The 25981-nt window shown below is 34.8% G+C and overlaps 1 protein-coding gene across 3 annotated transcripts in view; it reads left to right on the top strand.

The window, feature by feature from the left end:
• Positions 1–25981, top strand: part of ANGPT1 (angiopoietin 1) — a 251847-nt gene that overhangs the window by 171105 nt on the left and 54761 nt on the right. For 2 of the 3 annotated variants that reach the window (XM_019942258.2, XM_073794665.1), the window contains exons 4-5: positions 5245–5477; positions 23960–24087. In XM_019942258.2, coding sequence (XP_019797817.1) covers positions 5245–5477; positions 23960–24087 — 361 coding nt within the window. The remainder of the gene's footprint in view (positions 1–5244; positions 5478–23959; positions 24088–25981) is intronic. The other variant, XM_019942259.3, reaches the window with a different exon arrangement.

Raw genomic sequence — 25981 nt, 5'->3', positions numbered from 1 at the left:
ACACCCATATACAATTACACATATGCACAAGTACATATTTAAATCATATATGTGTATGTGTATAGATTGTAACTATTTTTAAGATGCTGGGGTTTTGTACTTTATAACAATTTATCATAGATATATTACACATGTAGCTATATACACATATAACTCATTCATTGCTCGAGATGCACCAAAATTTACAATTTAGTAGATCTTTTATGTGATTATTTTAAATTTTCAAAGATATTAACAAACTATCTGCAAATTTGACATTCTCCCCAGGTGTGCATGGGCTTTCTGGCTTCCCCAAACCTTGCTAGCCGTTTGATTAATCTTGTCTACCCGAGAGGTAATGTTGTGCATCTTTTCCTGGTTATTGACCATTTGCATTCTTCTTCTGTGACTAGCCTATTCATGTATGTTTCTCATTTTTCTATTAGATTGTTTATCTAATATCTTTATTTCCTCATATAAGCTCTTTAATGGATGTTAAAATTTTGTCGTATATGTTGTAAATATTTTCTCTAGTTTGTCATTTATTGTTCAACCTATTTTTTACAGAAGAACTATGATTTTATGTTATGAAGTGTATATATATTTTTTCTTCTTGGTTTCTGGCTTCCACAGTATATTTAGCTTATTCTTATTTACCCCAAACTTTAAAAAATTTATTTGACAATGTTTACTTGTAGTGATCTATGCTTCTGTTCCACATTTGAATTACAGAAATGTTTAACTTCATATTAAATATGAAGTTTGAGAGAAAATTTACTGTGTTCAAGTTAGAAACTTAAAGTATAAATTTAACCTGAACTTACTGTGCCCTTGCTTGAATGGGGGAAAAAGATCATTCTTTAAAACCCATATTTGCAAGATGTGTTGACACCATACAGATTAAAAATAATTTAAAAATTGAAACATCTGTAAGGAGATTCAGACAGATGAAAATGAGAAGGTTTCTGTATTTTTTTAACATCCTTCTCCTTGTTTGAGGGCTATACTTATATACATAGAGCTTAGGCAACTGTCACTCCTGTGAATTCAGTTGCTGCTATGTTAAGAACCCTATTGTGGGAAACAATTTGAAAGGGAGAGCTTTTTCTGTGAAAGCTTCAAGATGTGTTCAGTGATTTGAAATATTTCCAGTAAGATATGTTGGAGGAGGCAGACTGAAAATTAGGGGAAAAAGTCAACCAAAAACTTCAAATAGGGCTTTATATATACTCAATTAGAGCCTTTTGCTGAAGTTAAAGGCCTAGATTATTTTGTTTATTTTATTCTTCATTAAAGTGCACCTCTGCCTCAAACTAGAAGTTAAGTGCCAAATTCTATGCATGTCTCTTCTCAAAGTGTTTCTAGAAGGATGAGAAACGTGAAGTATTGAGAATCCTGTAAGAAACTCTGTCTTTGGATTTTACGTTCAATTTGAATAGATTTAGGTGCAGAGTTTCATAAATTGTTGTTCCATGGAACACTAATCCTAAAGGATGCATCATGATAAAATTATTTATTTAATTTAGCATTCCCCAAAACTTGACAGTAGAACTCAACAATGGAATGCCTAATAAAAATACACTGAATGCACTCTAGAAAACAGTACACTGGAGTTTGGAATCAACATCCAGGTTTTGGATTATGCATTTAAAGCTAAACTAAACTTGCTGCTGAAGGCCATCATAGAGAAAATATGACTACTTTGCCAATTGAATTTAGGACAGTGGAGTTGTCATGTTGTCCTTCAGATCAACCTTTGTATATAGAAGTCTCTGTGCCTAGGTGAGCTGGCCTCTCCCAGCTGACCTGGATAGGGAAGAGTAAGAGAAACAATAAAAGGCCTCAGGACAAAATGGGATATGATCAATATATTGAGTAAGAAAATTAAATTTAATGGCAGAGGAGTTAAGGCAGAGTGATATTTAAGAAAATCTCAGTTCAAATTTTTTTTTAAAACGGCTTGGCAAAGAAATTTTGTTTTTATATGTGGAGAAGATGGATAGGTTAAAATATTGTGAAAGACAAGCTCCCAAAAATAACCAGATGGAGAGCAGCGAATACTAAAGAGATGTTAAGTTGATGCCTTGATTCTTGGCAAAATATAAGTGGGTGGAAGTAGATAGAGATTATGTTATACTAAATCAAAGAGATGAGACACTAAAGCTAGTTTTCATAGCACTGGGTTGTCATGGGCAGATTTCTAGTCTAAGTTAGAAGACATGGCTTTTTATTTTGGTTATGACACAGTATGTACACAATTTTATACAAGATATTTAGATTCTTACCTATAAACTGGGGCTTATAACATCTACTCACTCTGTATCACTATATTACTTTAAGAGTCAAAGGAGATAAGGGTTTTAAAATGCTACACAACTAAAATGATGTATTACAACAATGTGATTAGTAAGTGGAGATGGTATATGAATATTTTCTGGCAGAAGAGTTTTGGATTCAAGCCAGTTTGGATATAGTGAGGAAGGGCTGACTTCCCAAGTAGATAATAACTAATGGATGAGAAGTATCAAAGAAAAGAGGATAGTATTTTTGGAAGCCAGATATGAAGAGAAGATGGAAGGGAGTGATGAGTGGTATCAAAAAGGTATCAGTTTTGCCTGAAGAAGTCTAAAAAGTTGTCATTAATATAAAGGGTATCTCTAGTAAATAAAGTTAATAGAGAATTACTAGAGTACAAAAGTTATTAAAGAGAATCCAAGTGAAGAAATAAGATGAGAAAATGACTAGAAGAGATAATTAACTGGTAAGACCTGCCATTTGGGAAACAGTGTGACATGTTTCCAATTTGCTTATAGTTTTTAATGCATATTTATTTTTAATGAAATATTTCATTCCCAATCCAGTGAGATGTCTGATATACAGCAGGCTTCTTACTTCCCTGAGCAGTCCCTTCTTTATTTTACATGAATATCTATTTTAAGATGACAGGCTATGTTGATATCATTTGATAACTGGTAGTCATGGTGCATTAAGGTTGTTTGGTGAATTACGAAAATTAACATTCTTTCCAACATGCTAAGTGTATACTCCTTTTACTTGGGAAATGCAGACCTTTTCTTCCACAAGCCAGTGTTGAGAATTTTTTCCTTTGGTACCAGGACTTCTTTGATCAACTTTCCATTCTCATCTCTTTCCAAAATATCCTGAAAATCAAAACAAAACAGACAAAAAACTCCTTTATTGACATCTCAGATAGTAGCCATCTTTTAGTATATGTCTTCTTGAACAAAGAATGCATCAAAAGTAGAAAGCGTCAAAACACATATGCAAAAAAAAAAAAGTGTTATGTCTGAAATAGAAGTTTCTTATAGCTGCTTTTTTTCATTTGAGGTTTTTTTCTTTCATTTTTTTCATTTCATTTCTCTCTAAAAATGAATCCTTAGAGTAAGAATAGTGTCATTTTACATAGTGCTGAGAGCACTGTTGGCACATAGCAACTAATAAATACGAATTATAACTATAGCATGATATTTTCCAAGCCAGAATGTTACCTACTAATTAGGAAAACTGAAAGGCCAGTGCTCATCTTATTTCAGGAACAAAATGGTAATTCAGAATTTTTATCCAGTATTTTATGACTATACATCCAGATGTTGCTCTTTACATTAAATTCTAAGGTTTCTTGGTAGTATACTATAACTCTTGTGAATTTAAAAGAAAAATTTCCCATAAGTTAACTGACTCTACTTTATGGGCATTTAACATCTGATCATTACCCTAGGAAGAGAAACAAAAATTATTAAAAAGTAAACTGAGGAAGAGCTAAGGCATCCGTTGTGGTTAATTCTCAGATCTGAAGGCCAAAAATTAATGGGCACAGAAGACAACCTCCTCTGACATCCATAGCAAGTACACTAATCACTTAAACCAGTGGGTGGGTAAACTTTTTAACCAGTAAAAAGGCTTTTGGTTGTATTTTGTTTAGTTTTGTTTGTTTTTTAACTACTAACTTTTCCAGCAGCAAGTTATTGACACAGAAGAAAACACTATAAGACAATGAATCATGCCTGCTCCTTTAGAGGTACTCTCATCCTACTCTGACTTCCTTGCCTGAATTTTTCATTTCCAAAATACTCTTTAAAAAATATAAATAACCGTCACATTTTCCCCAAATCACTATACATTTTATGATTTAAGTATTAAGTTTAAAACATTCCCTAGTGTCCCCTTTTGAAAACTTACAGGAATGATTCAGTGCTATATTTCTCCAAGGTAAATTAAGTGCCCAATCTGGTATGTTACATTTGAATAACACCTTGTAAACTAAGGACTGGTTGAACCTTCTGAAAATGGAACTGAGAAAACTGAATAAGGCTTTTCTCTGAGGGATACTAGTATATTATACACTCTATAAAATGTAAATGCTTTTTATTCCCAGTCAGTTGCTAGGATCCAAGAGTGCTTCTGCATTCTCTATCATTTTTAATGTGTAATAAGCAAAGGGAGTATCCTGTGAAGAGTTCTGAGAGAAGGACGGCTCTCAGTTGAAGACTGCATCACTCTGAGCAAAGCTTCCCAAGTTCTTTTGTAAGACCATGCCACCAGCCTAACACGGTCTTCCTTTTCGGAACCAAGTATTCAGTGATGTGGAATTTGCAGTGCCTTTAGGCCTTATCCTAAAGCTTAGATTGAGAGATAAAGTAAGCTAGTGGTTATGATACAGGACCAGATATCAAAAATCCCAAGAAATATAATTCATTATGACTTTAGATAGCTTACTTTCTGGTCCTGTGATTTCTGCATCAATTTGCTCTTCCTTGACATCACGAAACTATTGTGAAATTTAATCACTGTGAATGTTTTGAGAATCCCAAATGAATGAAGCAAAGTAAATATCTATGTTTTGTTCATACATTTTTCTGAACTGTTGTTTCTATTTCTTATTGTACCCATTTCTTTAATGAAAATTATACTATAATTTCTGCAGACAGGGTCCAAGTCAACTACCCTGGATATAAGATACACCCCAGGAAATAAACATTACTCTAACAATAAGTGATCTAATAATTCTTCATTTCACATGCTGTATATGTCACTGCTCTTTTATATATATATATATATATATTTATATATTTATATAATATTTATATTTACATATATATTTTTCTGAGTCTCTCACTTAAAAAATATTTCCATGATGAAATACCTGACTAAAGTTTCTCACTTTAAATAAACTCAGGAACTAATTGAATCACAGCTTTTTTTATAGCATTTTTAAAACTAAATTTTATCTTCACTTCCTTGTAGTTTATTAGAACATAAAATCTTTGAAATGGAGGGAAAGCACAAGGAAGAATTGGACACCTTAAAGGAAGAAAAAGAGAATCTTCAAGGCTTGGTTACTCGTCAAACATATATAATCCAGGAACTGGAAAAACAATTGAACAGAGCCACCACCAATAACAGTATCCTTCAGAAGCAGCAGCTGGAGCTGATGGACACAGTGCATAACCTTGTCAACCTCTGCACTAAGGAAGGTGGTAAGAATTTCTTTCTTACTTTGGTATAGTAAATATCTTATTTAATTATGGAGCAAGCAAATATTCAATATAACTTTCTTAGTTGCATCAGTTGCTGTGTAGAAGCAGCAAAAGAACTTTATTCTTAGAAGCATTTCATGAAGTTACACTGACAATTTTCTCATGTTTTTAACTTCAGAGAGAGTATTCATAAGCTTGAATATTGACTTTACAACATCTTTCTAAAAGGACTTTCTAATTTCTTCTTTTTTTTACTGGTCTTTTAGCCTTAGATAAAATCTACTATATTTTCATGGGTAAATATTTGGTATCATGATGTTAGACACTTAACTATACAGGACAGAAATTGGCCAATATTAGAGATTAGTTCAGAGTGCTTAGGAGAGTTTCAGGAGAGTTCCCATTTTAAAACTATTTTTTTTGCAGAGGAGGAGAGGGAAGAGTTGCCTGTAGAGAAAAGGAGATATAGAAGTTCTTAATAACTATTATGAGGAAGAAAGAATATTTGTTACTAAAAGTCTGTATTAAGATTATTTACACAGTCCTGTGTGGAGAAGACCTAACCGGGTGTATGGGCAAATTTATTCTGGGGTGTCTTCATGACCGTGGAAATAACAAATCTTTAATGTCACTAGAATATCTGGAGCCATTTAATCATTGGAAATATTGCAGGCCTGTGTCTCTTTAGAAGACATCCATTCATCTGTCCATGTATCCACCCACCAATTATTGAATAAATGCCTCTGTGTGCACTTGTCCACTTCAAGCAGAACCTCACCTGAGCCTCAGGAGAGCTCTTCAAAGTTTGGAGCTTAAGGTCATCTTCTGTAGTTCTGCTCGCTAATCAGCCTTTCTGTTAGTGAACACAGAACGGTAAATGGTGATGAGTGAAAGAGAACACCACTTACATCTGAAAATCATGGTTGTCATTAAGTTGTGGCTTATGTGATCATTCATGTAATGGTTCAGTGTGCATATGCAATATACATAATTGGCGGCTCCTTCAATTTAATAGTGGACTTGAGCTATCTGAAAAAATACTCAGTTCCATACTCTCGTGAATAGATATGAATATAGAGGATAACTCCATATTAAGTGATCTTGCTTTAAAGACATTTCACATTTCTCTATTACACTCCATTACCTTGAGTTATATCTCCTTTAGATAATCTAAACAAGCCCTTAATATACTTTGTAAAGAATATGTTTTAAACAGTGAGTTCCCAGAGCTCCATTTGGGTGTGCTCAGAAATGTGATTGGGAAAGAAAAAACCTGCTAATCAGTCAGAGCCTGACAAAACTTTGAGTTAGAGTCTACTGAAAGGAAAGCACGGTAGAATTTTGCCAGAGAATTTTAATAGAGCTCATGAGTATTTAGAAATTAAGTATTAATATGAGACATATCTATTCTCATATTGAACTGAATACATTTGGGGAAAGATTGAAAACATATTTTTCTTATCATCCTGAGACTCCTGAGACGTAATGCACATTGAGTTGAGTAATTCTTTTTTTTATGATGTTAGAAATATCAAGCCCTGTTGATTCTCACAGAGCTCATATGTCTGCCTGCTTATCATAATTTCACTTCTTTTCTAAGTATTGTCCAATAAATATGTCTTTAAGCTTTTGGAGGCAGGAGGGTGACTTCAAAATTAAAATTCCTGGCTAGTTTTGGTCTTTGGGTGCAGTGTCAGGCAACCAAACATCTGTTCAATTCAAAAAACATAATTTATTGAACAATTATTATGGCACTCCTGATAGATGCTACCCATAGCATCCACTCAGGGTATGAGAAAAGTAACTGTGTCTATTCTATGATATAGCACATCCAAAAAATACTACTACTACTACAGAGTGAGACAGAAATTGTCTAATACTCCAGACCTCTAGACATTTATTTTCTTTTTAATGATAAAATTCTAAAATAAATCCTGCTTTAACTATAGGATTTGTAATCTTAATGTAAGCCTATTGCCCTATTATCCAATGGATTCTATGCTCTTATAATCATAGATTTTGTTTGCTTCTTATTAATCTTTTTTTTCTTTAATCCCAGAGTTAAGTATTCTACTAAGTATTTGGTCATTTAAGAACTCATAAGAGACACAAAAATGGGAAATGTCTCTCACTAAGTTTTCCATAAAGATTTTACTTCTTTGCATATCTTCATTTTCACTGGCACCATAGTCTTCAGTTATGGTGAATTTAAAACTTAAATGAGTGATTTCATAATACTAGATTAAATATCAGTTACTAAAATGAACTTTTATTTCATTCTAATTCTAAAACACGTAAGTAAAATCTCTCCCTACTTAAGACCAAAAGTTTATTTATCAAGTAGATTTATTATTTATCAAAGATTATATATAAATGTTCTACTTTTAAATATAAATATATGCAAATAAGCCTAAATCAATACATCACAATAAATGTATCACTTTTCTAAAATGTATATTTCAAAAATGCAAAGAGTAGTCTTCTGAAGGATTTTCCAAAAACATTATGAACTGTGTCATAATCCAAAAGACTAAAAATTTTAATTGACCTTAAGGGTCCTCTCTTTCTAACTTGACTCAGTCAGTCATTTATGGAGACAGCCTGAATGTAATACTACAAAGCAAGAGAAAAATTTCTATTGAGGTTTTTCTGTCATTGGCAACTAATGTAATCTTTATGAAGCTGTCTCATCATTTATAAAAAGTCAGGATAATTATATCTGCTTCACAATGATAGTGAGAGGATTAAATTAGATACTGCATATAAAAACAAAAGAATGTGACACAGTTGATTCATTAAACATTAATTCCTTCCTTTTCCTCCAAGTGACAAGATTAAACTAAACACAAGAAAACTTATGATGTGCTATCTATAAGTAAAATTTCTTTCAAAGAAAATGTCTGGATACAAGGCTGTAGAGTTTCTAACTGTTGACAGTCATCTAAGCCCCTTCTTTTTAGCTTCAGTTTTCTAATCTCTAAAATGGAATCATAATACATACCTGATGAGTTTGCAGTAAGAATTAAAAGAGGTTTGTATAAAACATGTAGTATTTTTGTTTAGTTTCACAGAACTTTTCCTACTAAAACATCTAATGTCATGAGATATATTTAATCTAAATACAGTTAATAAACACATTTTCTGAAATAGTTCAACAAACCTTCCTCTTGTTGTTCTGAACAGGCAATAGTGGTACCTTAGGCAAATAGTCATTACAAACTGAATCGCATCTATTTTTGTAAGACTTCTGGGTAGCACATTTATTTTTGCCTAACCTTTGTCTGCAAAAACTTGGTTGCAGTTATTCTTAGAAACATTAACACTAAGGAAATATTGCTCTCAATGTTATCATTGTGTCAAAGCTTAGCTGATTGCTTCATGTTTTTGGCAGTTCACAGTTATTGTGGGAATTAAATAGTTTACATTGATAATGGCATGGAAACAAGGTTTGGAATTCTTTGGGGGAGGATAATCAGGTACTGTGACTGTCAACATTCAGCAGTCATCTCTGTTCAGAGATAATTAAAGCATCATCACGTACCTTGAGCATACATCAGACAAAGTTTGCATTATGTGATCAAGAATGTAATTACTAACCTTAAAAAAAGAAAGATAAAAAGAAAATAGTATTTAGGTTCCATCATAAAATTACATTGGCTGAGTGTCTTACTGTCCAAATCAACTTGGAACATACTCCTGCTATACCAAGATATGATTCATAAATTTATCATTCATTAAAAAAATAGTTATACAGCAACTGTTTTGTTTCAGATTCTCTTCTGGTGGTAAGGGTATCCATCCATTTTTATTTAACAAAGATTTGCTGAGTTCCTATAATATGCCAGATACTGTTCAGACAATGAGAAGAGAGAAAAGATGTACTGTCCGTGGCTTCAAGAAAACTGGAATTTGGTGGGGAAAGAGATAGGTAAACAAACAATTATATTCTGTAATTGTTTGCTAGTGGTGAAGCCAGGGTGCCAGGGGACTAGTGAAACACACAGGAGGAATATTAAAATCATGATAGAGACAGAAGGATGAGGGCAGAATCCCGCATCTGCAGAGTCTTCTTAAGGCTCTTGTTGAATACTTGTTATGATGCAGGCATGGCTTAAGCTTTATGTGTATTAACTTAGTTAGTCCTCACAATAACAGTTTGAGGGAACTACTGTGGTTAGCCCCATTTTATAAATTCCACAGGCAGCTTGAGTATTTTCCTAAGGTTACATAGCTAGAAAGGTTGATCCAGGATTAGAATGTAGGCAGGATGGCTCCAATGGGGAGACAGTGGCTAAGTCTTCAAAATGAAGAAAATGGAGGATACTCTAGAGAGCATAAACATGCATATTTGCCAGGAGTCATGAGAATGGGTGTGAGGGGTGTACACCTAAATGCATAACCTAATTCTCAGAATCAAAGGCAGGAGAGCAGTGAAAGGCAAGGTTAGAAAGATCCACAGAGGGAGATCAAAGAAGCTGAATTTTTTCCTTGAAAGCAGTGAGGAGTCGTTGTCAGTATATAAGGACAATGGTGACCTTATCATTTTAGAAAAATCACCCCAGTCACAACGTAGGAACAATGCATCAGAAAGTTGACAAGCCTGGAAACAGAGGGCCCAGGTGGATATTTTGCCATTATTAAAATATTAACAAATACTTAGTATGAGCCAATCTTCTTAGCCCCTTGCATATCATTTAATTATGATAACAACTCTATAAGCTAAGTGCTATTATTAACCTTATGTGACACATAATGAAATTAAGCACGGGAAGGTAAATAACTCCCAAATATTACAGTAGTAGCAAGTGAACAAGCTGAGATTTGAACCCATAGAGTCTGGTTCTTGAGTCTGTACATTATCCACCATACTATGATGGGGAGAAAAGGTAGATTGAAGGTGGTTTTCATCAGATTCTCAAAAGGATCTTCTGGGAGAGAAATAATGAGGTCAGGATCAAACAAGGGCAAATGGAAAGGCAAGTGAAGGGGAAATTCGTGAATAAAGAAGAATTAGAATCAACAAGAAATAACCACTTATTTAGAAGTAGACTCGAATATATTATAAATTCCAGGTTTCTGGGTTGACTAATTTTGATGATATTTCTTAAAATCAGCAACATGTGAAGAGAAACAGGCTCTGGGGGGAGGATTTAGTTTGAGGCATTGGACTGAGGTGACTATGGGACAGTTAGACTCTGAAAGGTAGGGGAATGGGAGTCAGGAGTTCAGTAGTAAAATCCTGATGAGCATGTAGATTGGTGTGTCCTCAGAGGAGATAATTGGTAAAGCCATGCAGCAAATGAAATCACTGAAAGTGTGTATAAAGCAATGACTCAGCCATTTAGGGGTTAGAAATCCATTCAAGAATCTGATGAAAACTAATCTACCTTTCGTTCCTACTTAGTGCAAACACCCAGGCACAAATCTATGTACAATTTCAGAGAATTTACAGAAATATTTAATATACAGAAATTGCATAATATATTATGAACTAATTTTAACATAATAAGAATGTAAAATCAAAGACAGAAAATTGGGAGTTCTTTAAGGGACTGAAAAAAGGAGACCAAAATAGGGGTTATAGCAGAGAGAAAAGACTGTTATGAAGGGTCTTATTTTAGTGGCAAATAAGCAGAAAGGTCAAATGAAAAAACAGACTGAAGTGAACTTTGGAACTGGGTTGTTACCTTCTATAGGGAGAGTTTGAGTAAACTGTAGAGCTCAATTGCATAGGTTGAAGACTAAAATGAGTAAGATGAAGTAAAAGCAGAAAATGTTGTCTACCCACATCCAGATGTTGAATGTGAAAGGATAGGTGTCAGTTCTGGGTAGAGAAGCACAGAGAGTAGAGAGGAATAAAAGAAACTTAAATACCAAGAGACATGAGCATGTTTATATACTTAGTTCCTTAATATGAAGTATAAAAATTTCAGATCATAAGGAGCTTCTCTTGAAGTTTATTTTAAAAGTTTCTTTCAGATCGTCTGAAAGAGATAATGATTAATACTACAAATTTTTAAGTGAGCTCAATTATTTGGTTTAAAGTATCTTTCCCAGAGGCTGATTGCAGTGGTACAGAACGTTTGATCATTATTTTCGGTCTTCTGGCCTTCTGAAAAGGGGAAATGAGGCATTTGCTTCCTTTCCAGTGCTGAGGGGACATTTAGCTCTGTTCTCAGAATAATTCTACCATCTGAAAGGAATTTACCTCCTATGCAGTGTCTACTGAGTTTGTGAAGTAAATCATTCAGTCAAGGGATGAGATAGTTTGAACTCCTGCAAGTCCCTTGAGTTAAGAACGACTCTTAAAAACATCACAGATGATGGGAGGAAATTAAAACTTTCTGAATGTTACTCATATAAACATTGATAAAAATAGAAAATATCATTTTTATTGACTTAGTAAAATACTTGGTTATCGTTGACTACTTGTAATGCACGTTTTAACATTAGGTAGAAAGAGAAAGAAAAATACAGGAAGTCATCTGCTGAACACTACAGTGAGCACTTGTTTCCATTTAATGAGGGAAGTGCTTTATCTTGACAGAAAATTATATGTCAAACATTTACAATTTCCTTAAAATGAACCACACTTCTAGCACTTCCTTTCACAAAACCTAATGGCTTAAGGGGAAAGTGACTATTTATTTTTGGAAATGGTATGTTTCTCCTTTTTGATGGAGCATGTTATCTGCCTTTTGAAAAGCCGTAATTTCCGTAAAAAAAAAAAAAAAAATTGTGTGAATAGCAGATAGCCAAACTAGTGATAACAAAATAAAAAATAATACAGTCCTTGACCTCTCCCATGAACTATTTCTAAACCACATCTTTTGGGGGAGATTTGAAATTTTGTGGTTAATTCTCTTTTGGAATTAGAGTTTCAATTTCAGAAACGAAACTATCTGAAATGGAAAGGGATATCCCCTGATTCCAGCTGGGCCTGGAAGTTACCAGGGTGAAAGGCCATGAAAAAAAGAGTGTTGCCTTGATGTTCTAACATTACTGTGAACAAACCCTGTTCCTTCTTCTCTTGTGCTTTCATGGCCTGGTTCGCTAAAGCAAAGAAGCACAAAATATTTTGAATATAATTTTAACTAAATCATTTCCTGGACTCATCGATACTCAGGTCCAATTCAACGGGTTTTGTTTTCTAAGTCCAGAGACAAAATGGGACAGTGGATACGGGTTACAGATAAGCTATGGTACTTTGTACTGAGCCAAATAGCACCTATAATTACTCAGAGAGAAAGTAAGGAAAAAACATTCTATTAACATCATTCAGTATGTGTATAATACAGGAACCATAGAGTGAAACCCTTATGAAATCTCTTATGCTTTAAGAACAGAGGAAAAATAAACCCTGAAAAATGTTGCAACTATATGGTTGGGCTTAAATATATATAAACAAAAGATTGACTTTTAGCTTAAGATTTTTCTAAAAGTCAAATGCTAAGAAGCTTTTAAAACTGATGATTAAAAACATTTGTAGAGGGCTTCCCTGGTGGCACAGTGGTTAAGAATCGCCTGCCAATGCAGGGGACACGGGTTCAAGCCCTGGTCCGGGAAGATCCCACATGCTGCAGAGCAACTAAGCCTGTGCGCCACAACTACTGAAGCCTGCATGTCTACAGCCCTTGCTCCGCAGCAAGAGCAACCACCACAATGAGAAACCCGTGAACCGCAACAAAGAGTAGCCCCCGCTGGCCGCAACTAGAGAAAGCCCACGTGCAGCAGCGAAGACCCAATGCAGCCAAAAATTAATTTAAAAAAATTTTTTTTAGCTTCCTATGGGAGCTCATCATTTATTTTCAACTAAAGAATACCAACAATATGACTGCTTCTAAGTACATTGGAATCTCATCCTACTACTGGCTTGGATGTTCACATTCTGAGTGGGACCATCTCTGGTAAGGAATCACACTAATATGTGACCTACCAAGAATAGATAAATAAATCATAAAATTTTTGATGAATTTATGATAAAGTTAAATTATTAAATTTAATACCAATTAAATCAAACCTCTTTTAACTTTATTATATCTTTAAGTGTACTTATAATTAATTTTAGGTGTGAACATTCTGTTATCACAATCAGTGTGAGTGCCTTTAGAACAGTGAATTTGAACTGTGGGTTTAATTTTAAGTGACAGTTTTGTTCTAAAGGAAGGTTTTGCCGGTTGCTTTGGCCACATGTACACACTCGCAAGTGCACAAATAAACCAAATCTCCACCAAAATTAATCCAGCCCATGTCCCTAGAACTAGGACTTAGATTGAGGTGGTTTCCTCACCAGTGTCTTGGAGCAGCTATGACATATGCCATCAAGAGGGCGAGCATGGTAGCCTAGAAAGAACAGGAAGAAGGACAACTGACTTCTATTCCCAGTGCTGCTGCCACGTTGCTTAACATAAAAGTACTGCACACCTTAGAGTTTGCCTGGTGTCCTAGACAAACTCATGCATTTTATGACTCCTATCAATCATTCCATATCTTCTCTTGATTTTATGTCACTCATAATGACTGAGGAAACCCAAAGTTATAGAGTAGAATCCCATGTATACCCGCAGGTAGTAAAGTAATATTCGTCAAGTATATCTCACCACAAGAGTAAGAACCAAAGTGACATACCTATGGTGACAATCAGCCTTTATTTATTTAAAACTGCAAAGTGGCATTTTTTTGGTCAGTTTTCAAAAGCATCTGGCAACTGCTCTCCATGTTTTACAGCATTGCCCAAGGACTTTCATTCCATTTTTAATGGCTTTTGCTGAAATCAATTATTTGTTCACTCAGAGCACAAAAGATGCCCTTTAAGTCTTCCCACATGTGTGAGAAATCATTTATTCAAAATCAGCATATTCCAGTCAGGCTGAAGACATTATATGGAAAATTAAAACACATGAAACACCTGCAATATCTTTGTTAATGAAATGACCTTCTGAACAAATGGCAAGGATCATGTAGCACTCATAACTGCCCATCAGGGTGCCCAAAGGGAAAACACAGAAATGAATTTTATAAAAAGTGAATGATCACTTGATTAAACAAAGATTGTGTGTAAATCCATTTTCAACTTTTAGTAATTTTTTTTCATTCTTAGTTTTGCTCTAAGTGTAATATGCATTGTGTACATTCAGTTACATATGTGAGTCACTTCACATTAGTGGAGTGTTAGAAAATTTATTTAAATGCACTAATCAAACAAAAATAGAAATATGTAGAATTACTTCATGTTTCATTATTCCACACTGAAACAAGTACCATAAAATTAGCAATCCACGTATGACATAGGGTACTATGTATGTCCACATGGATTTAAGTGTTTATGTACCTTGTACGTCTCAGTAGCACAGGGAGATCAGCTCGGTGCTTTGTAACCACCTAGAGGGGTGGGATAGGGAGGGTGGGAGGGAGATGCAAGAGGGAGGGGATATGGGGATGTATGTATACGTATAGCCGATTCACTTTGTGATACAGCAGAAACTAATACACCATTGTAAAGCAATTATACTCCAATAAAGATGTTAAAAAAAAATTCTCTGAACAGTTGATTGCAGGGGTGAAGGGCTTATTTTAAATATGACTCCTTTGTAAGAATCAAAAAATTAAAGAGAGATAAAATTTTTTAAATGTATATATTTACCTACAATTATATGTAATGAGTAATATATTTTCCACATAATGTATCTCTTTAAGTAGTAAAATTTTAAGGAAATTTTAAAATATCATAATGGCAAATTTTCTGCAGTGTTTTCATAAAAGATTTTTCTAATAATTTAATTCATTATCATCAGCATGAATTAATTTATACCATAATACCATGATGCCTTTCTAAAAGTATATAATTTATCCCTTATGTTATATTTTGCCCAAACTATTATCATTTCTTATTTTTGCCTACTTTAAAAAAATTACTATTTTTTCCTCATACCCACAAAAAAGCTTTTAGTTATCAATTTTCTCATTGTTTTCAGGCCTGATTCTAGAAGATGAGCACAAACGCAGACATATGCCCACTCTCATCTCCCCAACCAGCCCTCCTCTAAACTTGTAACTTCTAGCAAATGGTCCATAGGCTGGGGGATCAATAATTAGGCTTCTGAGAATAATATCTAAAACTAATGGGGGTAAATCCTGATCAGCATGACTTTTAGGGTATGGACATTATTAAATCCAATGTGGCTGCTCAGGGACCTCTTACTTCCTAATCCTCTGTTTGCTTTTGAGGTTGTGGGCCATCACTGCTTCATATTTCTGCTAAGAGCTCCCGTCTCACAGAAAATTCTGCTACCTGTTCCTCTCTTCTATCTTCATCTCAACATTTTTCTTCTTTCTTGTCATTTCTGCCTCCTGTCATTTTCCCATACTTCCTGCTTCCAATGAGAAGAGCCTATACCCATTCAAAATTAAGGCCTGTCCTGATTCACCTAAGACCCAAGGGTGGGACCTTTTCAGCTAAGTATTGCTGGGGATTCACTCTGTGGCAAATAACGTATTAGAGTTCTGTTTGGGTTTGACGTTACTTTAGAAGCCAGTAAGAAGTAGTTTTGGCTTTACAGTTAAAGACTTCCACTACTTATAAGTTTTGGTGAAGTTAGATAGCATCTCAGAGTTTCAGTTTTCTCATATATAAAATGATATATTGACAAATCCATCTCATAAGATGTTTATGAGTGTTAAATGAAATGAAGCATATAAAACATACTTAGCACCAGAAATTCAGAGTTGAGCACATAATTAGTATTCAATGAATGCTAGTTGATTTTATTATGATCATGATTATTATATTTCCACCAAGATGATAGTTAAGATTTTACACATTATCTACAAAATATATACACGTAAAGAATTTAAATTAGAATAAAAACAGTTCTTTTTATAAAAAATTTAATTAAAATAATAATGCAGCAAGTAAACAATGTTCAAGTGTTCCCTTATACCACAGTTAAAAGGAAAAGGAACAGTAGATTTTTAAAAAGGAAGCCTTTAGCTACTTAACCAAAGACTTCAGATTGAAAGTATTTATAAATATGTTTGTTATATTGTGACATAGCAATTTATGTTTTATATATATATATATTAGATTAAAAAATAGGTAATTGCCATTTTTGTAGGTTAAAAACAATCATGCTGAGATATCAACCCACAGATATTTAGGTTCATATACATATATTTTATATGAAATAAAATACCAATTTTGAAAGTTTTAATTTATAAGCTTAAAACTCGTATGTGTTTATATAGCTATACATAGGTGATACGTATTTATGAAATCATCGGTAGGTCTTCCTCACCCACCCACAAAATATTGAAATATTGAATATTGCCTACAAACCTTTAAACGTATTTTCTACACCCTTGAAATGCAAAATATTACCTTCGTCTACTTCTAGAAGTCCTTTCAAGTAAATTAGGATACCAGGGAATTTCTTAAATGGCCTTTCCATGAAATACCCACACACCTGGCTGAAGACTAGAGAATCTAAGCAATCAGTTTTTTGCTTGTTTGCACCTTGTCAGATATGCCATTTTACTCATCTGTACGTTCAGTTACCTTCAGTAACCTGTTGTGTGAAAATCACGGGCTAGGGTCAATTCCTAGTACTATGATCTCCTTAATGCTAATGGCCCAAAAAGTACCACAAGAAATATCCTTAAACCAATAACATGATCTGCATACATTCTGATGTTTGCTAAATACTGGAGATATATGAATGATTATCCACATCTAAGATTTAAAAAGAATAATTGAAGAATTGATCCCTTCATAGCAACTTATTAGGAATTAAGTAGGATCAAGGGCTCCTGGTTTTTATATTGCCTCTGGTAGCAAGGCTAATTGTCTTCTGCATTCTGTACTACGTTTTCTGAGACTCAGAATTACCAATTCCACATTCCAGGAAGTTTTCTCTTGAGGGTTCATCTGAATTGAAGTGCCCCTCTGCCTTAGCTTTCATGGTTCTTCCCTCAAGTCAGCCCAGTGGTAGATATGCCATCCGGGTTGGAATTGAGTAGGCAAATGAAGGCAACGGCCAGATAAAGCTAGCAGCTGCTGGAGTCAGCGTCTCAGGTTGCTCACTGGCTGAATGTTGGCTGGTGAAAGACAAACATGCACCTGCTTATGTCCCTGTTCTTTCCCTTTAGATCCCAGAAATTTGGTTGTATAGATAAGGGATGAATAATGATTCCTTCCTAAGACTTTCCTAAGATTTATTTGCTGATATTGATGTGGGTAAAGTGTTTGAACTGGCATACCAAGCTCTTAAAATTTAGTTCAGATAGCTTTTTTACATGTTTTATTCATTCAGGTGTTATCTCTTCTGAACAGCCTTCCCCAAGTCTACCTGGTCAGAAATAGAGTGTAGTCTCTGCACCTACTCTCAATGCACTTGATACATATCTCCAAAACAGCAATTGTGTGCATTATCTCTGTTCGGTATTATATTTAAACTGGTACCATTAGACTGAGAAGCTGTTGCTGGCCATCTTGTGACCAGGTAGAGAGTCAGCAACAAGTGAGTCAAGAAAAAGATAAGTAAACCAATTCCTGATCACACTGTTTGAAACCTGATCATGCTTTCCCTAAAGCTCTATCCTAGATTGTTGAATTACATGATTCAATAAATTATCGTTTTGCTTCAGCCAGCTTGAGTTGGGTTTTTCCCTATCATGGAAGATACTAATCATAGATGTAGCTATCATGAGATATTATGGAAGACCTACTAATGGGTCTTTCTCTCATCAGACTGTGATCACATTAAGGACAGGTTGTGGTTTTCTTATGTCTGTATCTCCATTATCTTGAAAAAGTCATGCAAATAGCAGATATTTAATCAATATTTACTGAAATTGTTAATATAGGATGGGTTAAACTAAGAAGGGACAGGAGGCAGTCTTTTAAATTGAGACAAATTAAAAGTCTCAGTCTATTTGTCTTATATTTAGGCTTTCATTAATTTTTAACGATGACAACTGAGGAAGGATAGTGGGATCAGTAAGAGAAAAAGAGAATATCGGTTTTGGAAGAAAATATTAGGTAAAATAAACAAATGAAAGTTGGGGTTGCATCAGGAACTGCTCAACAAGCAAGTAGAAATGAGGATCTGGAGGTCATGAGAGAAGCAAATACGTGGTGTCAGAAATGCTTGTATCTTAGAAATCTGTGTGAAAGTTTGAAGCCGTAGAAATTGGTTTGCAAAAAGAGCAGATGAAAAAGGAATAGAGATCCAAGAATAGAATCTTGGTGAGCATCTATTGGTAGGTGGGGAGAGAAACAGAACGCAATGAAGAGGAAAGAGAAAGGACAATTAGAGAAGTAGAAAAGGGACTAAGAGAGCTCAACACAAAAGGCAAGGGCAAAGATAGGCAAAGACAACTTCTGTAGAGGAAAAAGGTAGAGGAGACTTATTTTAAATGGTTTTGATCGTCATAGTAAAACATAAAACAATGTCATATATAAATAGAGAAGACAGGAGTGAGATTTAATCTTGAAAAAAGTAGAAAGATTTGAAATACACTTTTCAGGAAATGTAATAAAAAGTCTGTTAGAAATGACCAAGGGTTTGACTGAGAAGCATAGAGAACACAGCTCAGTTTAGAAAGTACACATTTGAAGGGCATTAAATAGCCTCACTTTAGTGTTTGCAGTCTAGAAATGGGGGTGAGAATGTGAATAAACGTCCTTCCTTGGGTCAGGATTTACCCATACAAGGGGTTAGTGGATGAAAGGACAGTGGAAGGAGGGCACTAGCAATTCCACCCGAACTGTGCTTAAATGCCTCACTCTCAGGCTGAAGGTAGGAAGAAGGAAAAAGGAGGCTAGGAAGAGGCAGATAGTAATGGTGGGGATCTAGACTCTCAATTAGAAGAAAGACAAACTCATTAAGAATTAAAGAATGGGAAAGGAAAAAATAAGAGCATGTGATCAAAGGCGGAACTTTTAGATGTAAAGATCATTTTTTAAGAATTCATGCTTTTAAACCAGCTTTTAAACCAGTGTATTATTATAAGTTAAACCACTTTTACAGGTATAGCTAAAACACCTGTATCAAGTATCAAGATTGCTCCTCCCTGCTCTGTCCAGTTGATGCTTCTTTTATCTTTTTCCATCAGGTTTTCTATGTTTGTCTCTTGTCATTTATCTTATATTCCTCCAGGCATTATCTTCCATCTTGCTGAATCTCAAGACCTTCTACAAAAATTTATCCTTAGTTCTGACACTTGCAATGTTCAGTTAATTCATCTTTGTTCTTGTCTTTCTGTGTTTTAAAATGTTTACTGTGTGTCCAGTTTTACAATATCTAACCATAACACTGAATTTCAGAATTCTCCAATATTTAACGAAGAAAATAGGCATGAAAATTGAAGCTATGAGATTAAATCTCTACAATCAGCATATGGTATATACATCATATATCATTTCATCTGAAATAATCTTTAATTCTTAATAAATAAAGCTTACAGTATACAGCAAGATTAGATTACCTGGGTTTTTTAGACTTAAACTTAACAATGGTGTGCCTTGATGTAGTCAATGAATGAAATAAGCTAATTATTAGCCCGCTCTGACAAGGAGAGGCCAGCTCAATATAATCCTAAGTGTAACCAGTCAATTGTAACTTCCCTGCATTTCGTCAGCTACAGTATTTATATTTGAGGGTAGAAGACAGCAGCATCCACCACTCCACTGAGTGGGTTGGCTAGCCTTCCACAGCCTGAGTGTCCTTTCCATAAGAAAGAATAAGAATGTAATGTTACCATTGATGATATCATTATTATCATAACAGCAATAACTACCATTTCTTGGCACTTACTATAATTCAGTCACTCTGCGTTATGTAATTCACATACTTGCCTCAGAGATATGTATAAATTCCCCACTTTATAGATTAAAAAGAGAAAGCAAAACTCTGAAAGTCAATCTACCCTTATAGAAGGGGTCTTCAGACCATAGAACATAATACAAATATTAAAGGTAAGCTCTGAATGAAACTTTTAAATTGCTTTTAAATGCTATATTACTCTAAAATGTAGCCTGGATCAAACTTTCAAGCATAATATTACTAGTTAGTAAGTAATTAAAAACAAGCAGTCTAATCATCTGGAAAGAATGTATTTCAATTTTTCAAAAATATGAAACTATATTTCAAGAAAATGAAACATCTATATCAGATATGTTGCCACAATGACAACAACGAATCCATAGTATAACCATAGCACTAACTGTACGTTTTATGGTAGACTCCTCAAACCATTTTTCCAGTTATAAGACTTAATATCCATAGTTTGAACATTTTTATAAATTAGTTTCCAGAAAAATAAGATAATATCCAACTTTTTCCTTTTCTCTGTGTTATTGAAAAAGTGTGTGAAATAGCTTCCCTCTTCCCCAACAACAGTCTTTTCACCCACTTCATCCTGAAGAGGAAAAGAAAAGGGGAAGGGAGGTGGCAGAGAAGTGGGAAGGGAATGCATTCTCCTTACATAACTAAATAAGGGAGGGCAGGAAGTGGTACATTGAACAAGAAAACGTTTTCTCTTTCTTTAGATAAATGATTATCCCCACCTCTCACCCAAAAAAGAAAAATGGGTTTACCGTTGAATTCCTCTTGACCACATCTTCCTGTTTGTTCATCCTCTCAAGGGATTATAAATTTTAGTTAGTATTTCTTTACATCCTTTTTTTTTTTTTTTTGCATCTGATTTGGTTATTTTCAACAGAAGAGCAAGCATTTAGAATTTAGGAAGGTTTAGTTTTAGAAAAATAATAGTCCATTTAGCTTAAAATAAGTAAGCACAAGTGAAGTGCATTGATGTTTTTGAAAACAAGACCTTTGTATAATCCACTGACATGCCCAGTGCCATTAAAAGTAGCTTTTGAGTATATAAATATTCATTTTTAATTGCTATTTGCATACATTCTATGCAATGCTCTTCACCATCATATAATGTTAATCCTCTGATTACTTATTTTGTGTTGATATTGCAATTGTTCTTTTTGTGTGTGTTTTTATTTAAATATTTATTTATTTATTTGGTTGCATCAGGTCTTACTTATAGCAGGTGGCCTGCTTAGTTACGGCTCACCAGCTTCTTAGTTGTGGCACATGGGCTCCTCAGTTCTGGCAGGCAGGCTCCTTAGTTGTGGCATGCAAGTGGGATCTAGTTCCCGGACCAGGGATCGAACCTGGGCCCCCTGCATTGGGAGTGCGCAGTCTTTTTTTTTTTTTTTTTTAACATCTTTATTGGACTATAATTGCTTTACAATGGTGTGTTAGTTTCTGCTTTATAACAAAGTGAATCAGTTATACATATACATATGTTCCCATATCTCTTCCCTCTTGCGTCTCCCTCGCTCCCACCCTCCCTATCCCACCCCTCTAGGTGGTCACAAACCACCGAGCTGATCTCGCTGTGCTGTGCGGCTGCTTCCCACTAGCTATCTATTTTACGTTTAGTAGCATATATATGTCCATGCCACTCTCTCACTTTGTCACAGCTTACCCTTCCCCCTCCCCATATCCTCAAGTCCATTCTCTAGTAGATCTGTGTCTTTATTCCCGTCTAACCCCTAGGTTCTTCATGACCTTTTTATTTTTCTTAGATTCCATATATATATGTTAGCATACGGTATTTGTTTTTCTCTTTCTGACTTACTTCACTCTGTATGACAGACTCTAGGTCCATCCACCTCACTACAAATACCTCAATTTCCTTTCTTTTTATGGCTGAGTAATATTCCATTGTATGTATGTGCCACATCTTCTTTATCCATTCATCCAATGACGGACACTTAGGTAGGGGAGCACGCAGTCTTAACCACTGTGCCACCAGGGAAGTCCCTGATATTGCAATTGTGATGGGTGGTGTTTAGAAGTAGCTTTTAATATAAGTAGGCAAAACCACTAGTGCAAACAGGAGCTATGTAGAGAACCATAATGCTATTAAATGTTATAATTCTATATTTTTGTTATAGCAACATATATGACATGGATATTTCATTTCCTTGAACCATAGTAATTTTTGAAAATTTGAAATATTTATATTGAGATAGTCATTCTTTCTACAAAGATTAGACTGTTAATTTTTAATTACTTATAAATTAGTAACACCATGTGTCAAATATAAATCAGGTTAGTATTTTAGATTGTTAGAACATTTAAAATCATTTTAAAAGCACTGATTCATAGCTTACCTTTGATATTATTATTTTAAAATACCATAGTGACTCAGAGTGATTGAAAACAGATAATTATTAAGTAACCAGAGACTTTAAGGGCAAGATTATAAAATATTCTTAGGCTAATGAAACAAATTGCTTAAATAACATGTATTTATTAGAAAATACTAAATCATAAATATTTTATAAAGATACCACCCATATCTTTAGCTGAGGACTAGTAAATGAGGCATTTTTGTATTTTGATCTCATTAATAAGAACTTAATGGTGGTTGAAGCTCAATGAATGAAATAAAGTTCCTCTCAGTGGAGACTATATCTCTAATTAAATTTCTTTTTCCACTTGACTTCCAGCTTTTACTGAGCTCTTCCACCTATATAACTTAATTTCAAATCTTATTATATTTTTTTTTTGCGGTACGCGGGCCTCCCATTGTTGTGGCCTCTCCCATTGTGGAGCACAGGCTCCGGACATGCAGGCTCAGCGGCCATGGCTCACAGGCCCAGCCGCTCCGCGGCATGTGGGATCCTCCCAGACCAGAGCACGAACCCATGTCCCCTGCATCGGCAGGCGGACTCTCAACCACTGCGCCACCAGGGAAGCCCAGCCAAATTTTATTAATTTTTCTTCTTCTATTTGTATGTCATCCACCTGATAGTTTAACTTCAGACCATTAAATAAAAAACAAAGTTTACTTCCCTTTTCATTCTAGATAGTTAAATTGGATCAGGGACTTCTTTCTACCTTTTAATTATTTTGAGAGTTTTTAAAAAATAAAAATTTCTAGGAGCTCTTCAATATAAAGCCACAGAAAAACAGTACAACCTTCTTTTAGCATCTTAAACCTCCATATTATGTTTTGATGTTTGAATTTATCTTCACCTCTCCCTCCTCCGAAAATGCTTTAGCATTTTTCAAACTTTCCTATGAAATGTAGGTAAGAACGTTTTAGAAATTTTAGAAACATTGACAAAATTGTTACCAATTGCAGGTATTACATGATCAAATTATTTGTCCCTTGAGTTGATGTTCTGGAAGTGATAGAGAAAAAAACAAGAAATTAAGCAAAATATAAAAAGTATTCAGTTATAAACTGATCACATATTTTTCCTATAGTTTTGTAATTCTGTGAGTCACCTCAAAATCTAGTATTGTTCTTATGATTGATTTTTCAATAAATGCAACATTGACATTTGTTTGGAGGAAATGAAGACTTGCTTACCTATACTTAGAGTCCATTTGGGCACTAATGGTACTGATATTCACATATTGCAATCTTTTTTTTTTTTTTTTTTTTTTCAGTTTTACTAAAGGGAGGAAAAAAAGAGGAAGAAAAGCCATTTAGAGACTGTGCAGATGTATATCAAGCTGGTTTTAATAAAAGTGGAATCTACACTATTTATATTAATAATATGCCAGAACCCAAAAAGGTAAAACCAGAAGTGTTTGTTTATGAGATGTAAAGCAGATCCTAGTTGAATTGCTGAATAATCAGATTGATTTGTGGGCTTGTTAAACTGAAAATATTTGTGCCTGAGCTCTTTTCTCCCAAAGATACTCTGTTTCCCAGGTCCATAAAAGATGAAAACCCTATTGTACAGACCTCTTCCAACCCTCACATATCCCATCCCTATTTCACACACAGTTTTCCATTTACTCTCTGCTCATTCCTGGAATGTCCCATTGTTCGTAAATGCTTGCCTTGTACAGATTACATGTTGAAGTCACATATACTTCAAGTGCATGGAGATGAGTTAGGAACCATCTTCTAAAGTCCCAAGGACCCAGATGGTACACATCATCTACAGTTCAAATACCGTGGAGAGAGAGCTAGAGACATGTTTCTAGAACCACTCCTCCTATTTGGGTAGAGAAACATATTCGATCTTAACTCATAATCTTGAAAGGATTTGCTTTTCATATTTACCTAAGAGAGTGTGTTGGAGGATAGTTTTATTCAGTATATTGAACAGGATCCAAAGTAAACTCTGAAGTAAGAAAACACTGTCCTGCTGTCACACCTCCTCTATATACACTTTCTCCCTATTTATTCATTAAATCATCCATCCATTCCTTCATTCAATACATATTAAGTGTATGTCATTTATTTGTCAGTAAATGACTAGGGACATAATATAAAACAGTTCCCAGTGTAGTGGTGAAGACAGACAATTACGCAGAAATTATAACATACTGTAGAAGTGTAGTGATAGAGGCTGCTTGAAGCAGGGTTTATGGAGAGCCTTGAAGAAAGCCCTGTTTTTCAACGTATAAAAAACTTTAGCCAGATGCTCAAGACCCCAAGAGGACCACCTGCCCTTGCAGTGCTTTATCCTCAAAAGATGGAACAATTTTTCTCCTTTCATTGCCCCACCTAAATTACCAGTCCTTTGTCCCCATTTCCTCTGGGTACTGTGCAAATGCTCTTGGAAGGCTTTCCCCGATTCCCTCAAGCAACTTTGCATGACTCTCTCACTACCAGAATTCTATGAAGCAAGGATTTTACTTTCATCTTTGATTTCCCAGGACCCAGAATAGTTTCTGGCACATAATAGGTCCTCAGTAAATATGTGCTGAAATGAATGAATGAATAAATGACCTGCTGATGATAATACCAACACTTCTGTGTAGTATATAGTAAGTAAACCTAACTTACTTAGTCATTCTGATTGTTAGTTTCCTTTGATGGGTGAGAGAAATGGATCATGGAGACCAGTTTGCCAGATGTCACAGATGTCACACATATGTCAAGAGGGAGAGTCTGGACTCTACTATCCTCTCTGCTGATTTCAGTGAAAATTAGTGGTTTAAGTTAGCTCAATGATTTTTCCCTTTGCTGGAACAAAATTTTCTTCTGAAAAGAGGTCTTCCATACTGACCTATAACAGGGGGAAGAGAGAAAGTGCAGGGGGTAAAAAAGGTGGCAGGCAGTTATGGACATTGCTACCTGGGTCACCTACCAGAGAAGTTTGGTTTCACTGTATTTCATTTTGGGCTTCTGTGCAAAATTTCACTGAATCGGGTGTTCCATATCTTAAAAAAAAAAAAAAATTGTGAAGGTACAGTAGCAAGTTTAGGAGTAAAGAGGAGAGGGTAATTTATTGTAAAAATGAGCTTTTTGAATCCTTTGGATCATATGACAGGAAACCTTCCTACTCTGCTTACTGATATCTTAAAATCATCCTTAAGTTTAAATTCAATTCATACATGTGCACAGGCATATATGCACACCCACACACTGACACACCATACAGATGGCATGTGAAGTGTGTTAGAAACTGTCCTGGGGGAGAGAAGTGGAGCTAACATAAAGACTTTCTGCAA

Source organism: Tursiops truncatus, chromosome 17 (assembly GCF_011762595.2).
Source record: "Tursiops truncatus isolate mTurTru1 chromosome 17, mTurTru1.mat.Y, whole genome shotgun sequence".
Lineage (NCBI taxonomy): Eukaryota > Metazoa > Chordata > Mammalia > Artiodactyla > Delphinidae > Tursiops > Tursiops truncatus.
This window is presented reverse-complemented; position numbering and strand designations above follow the sequence as displayed.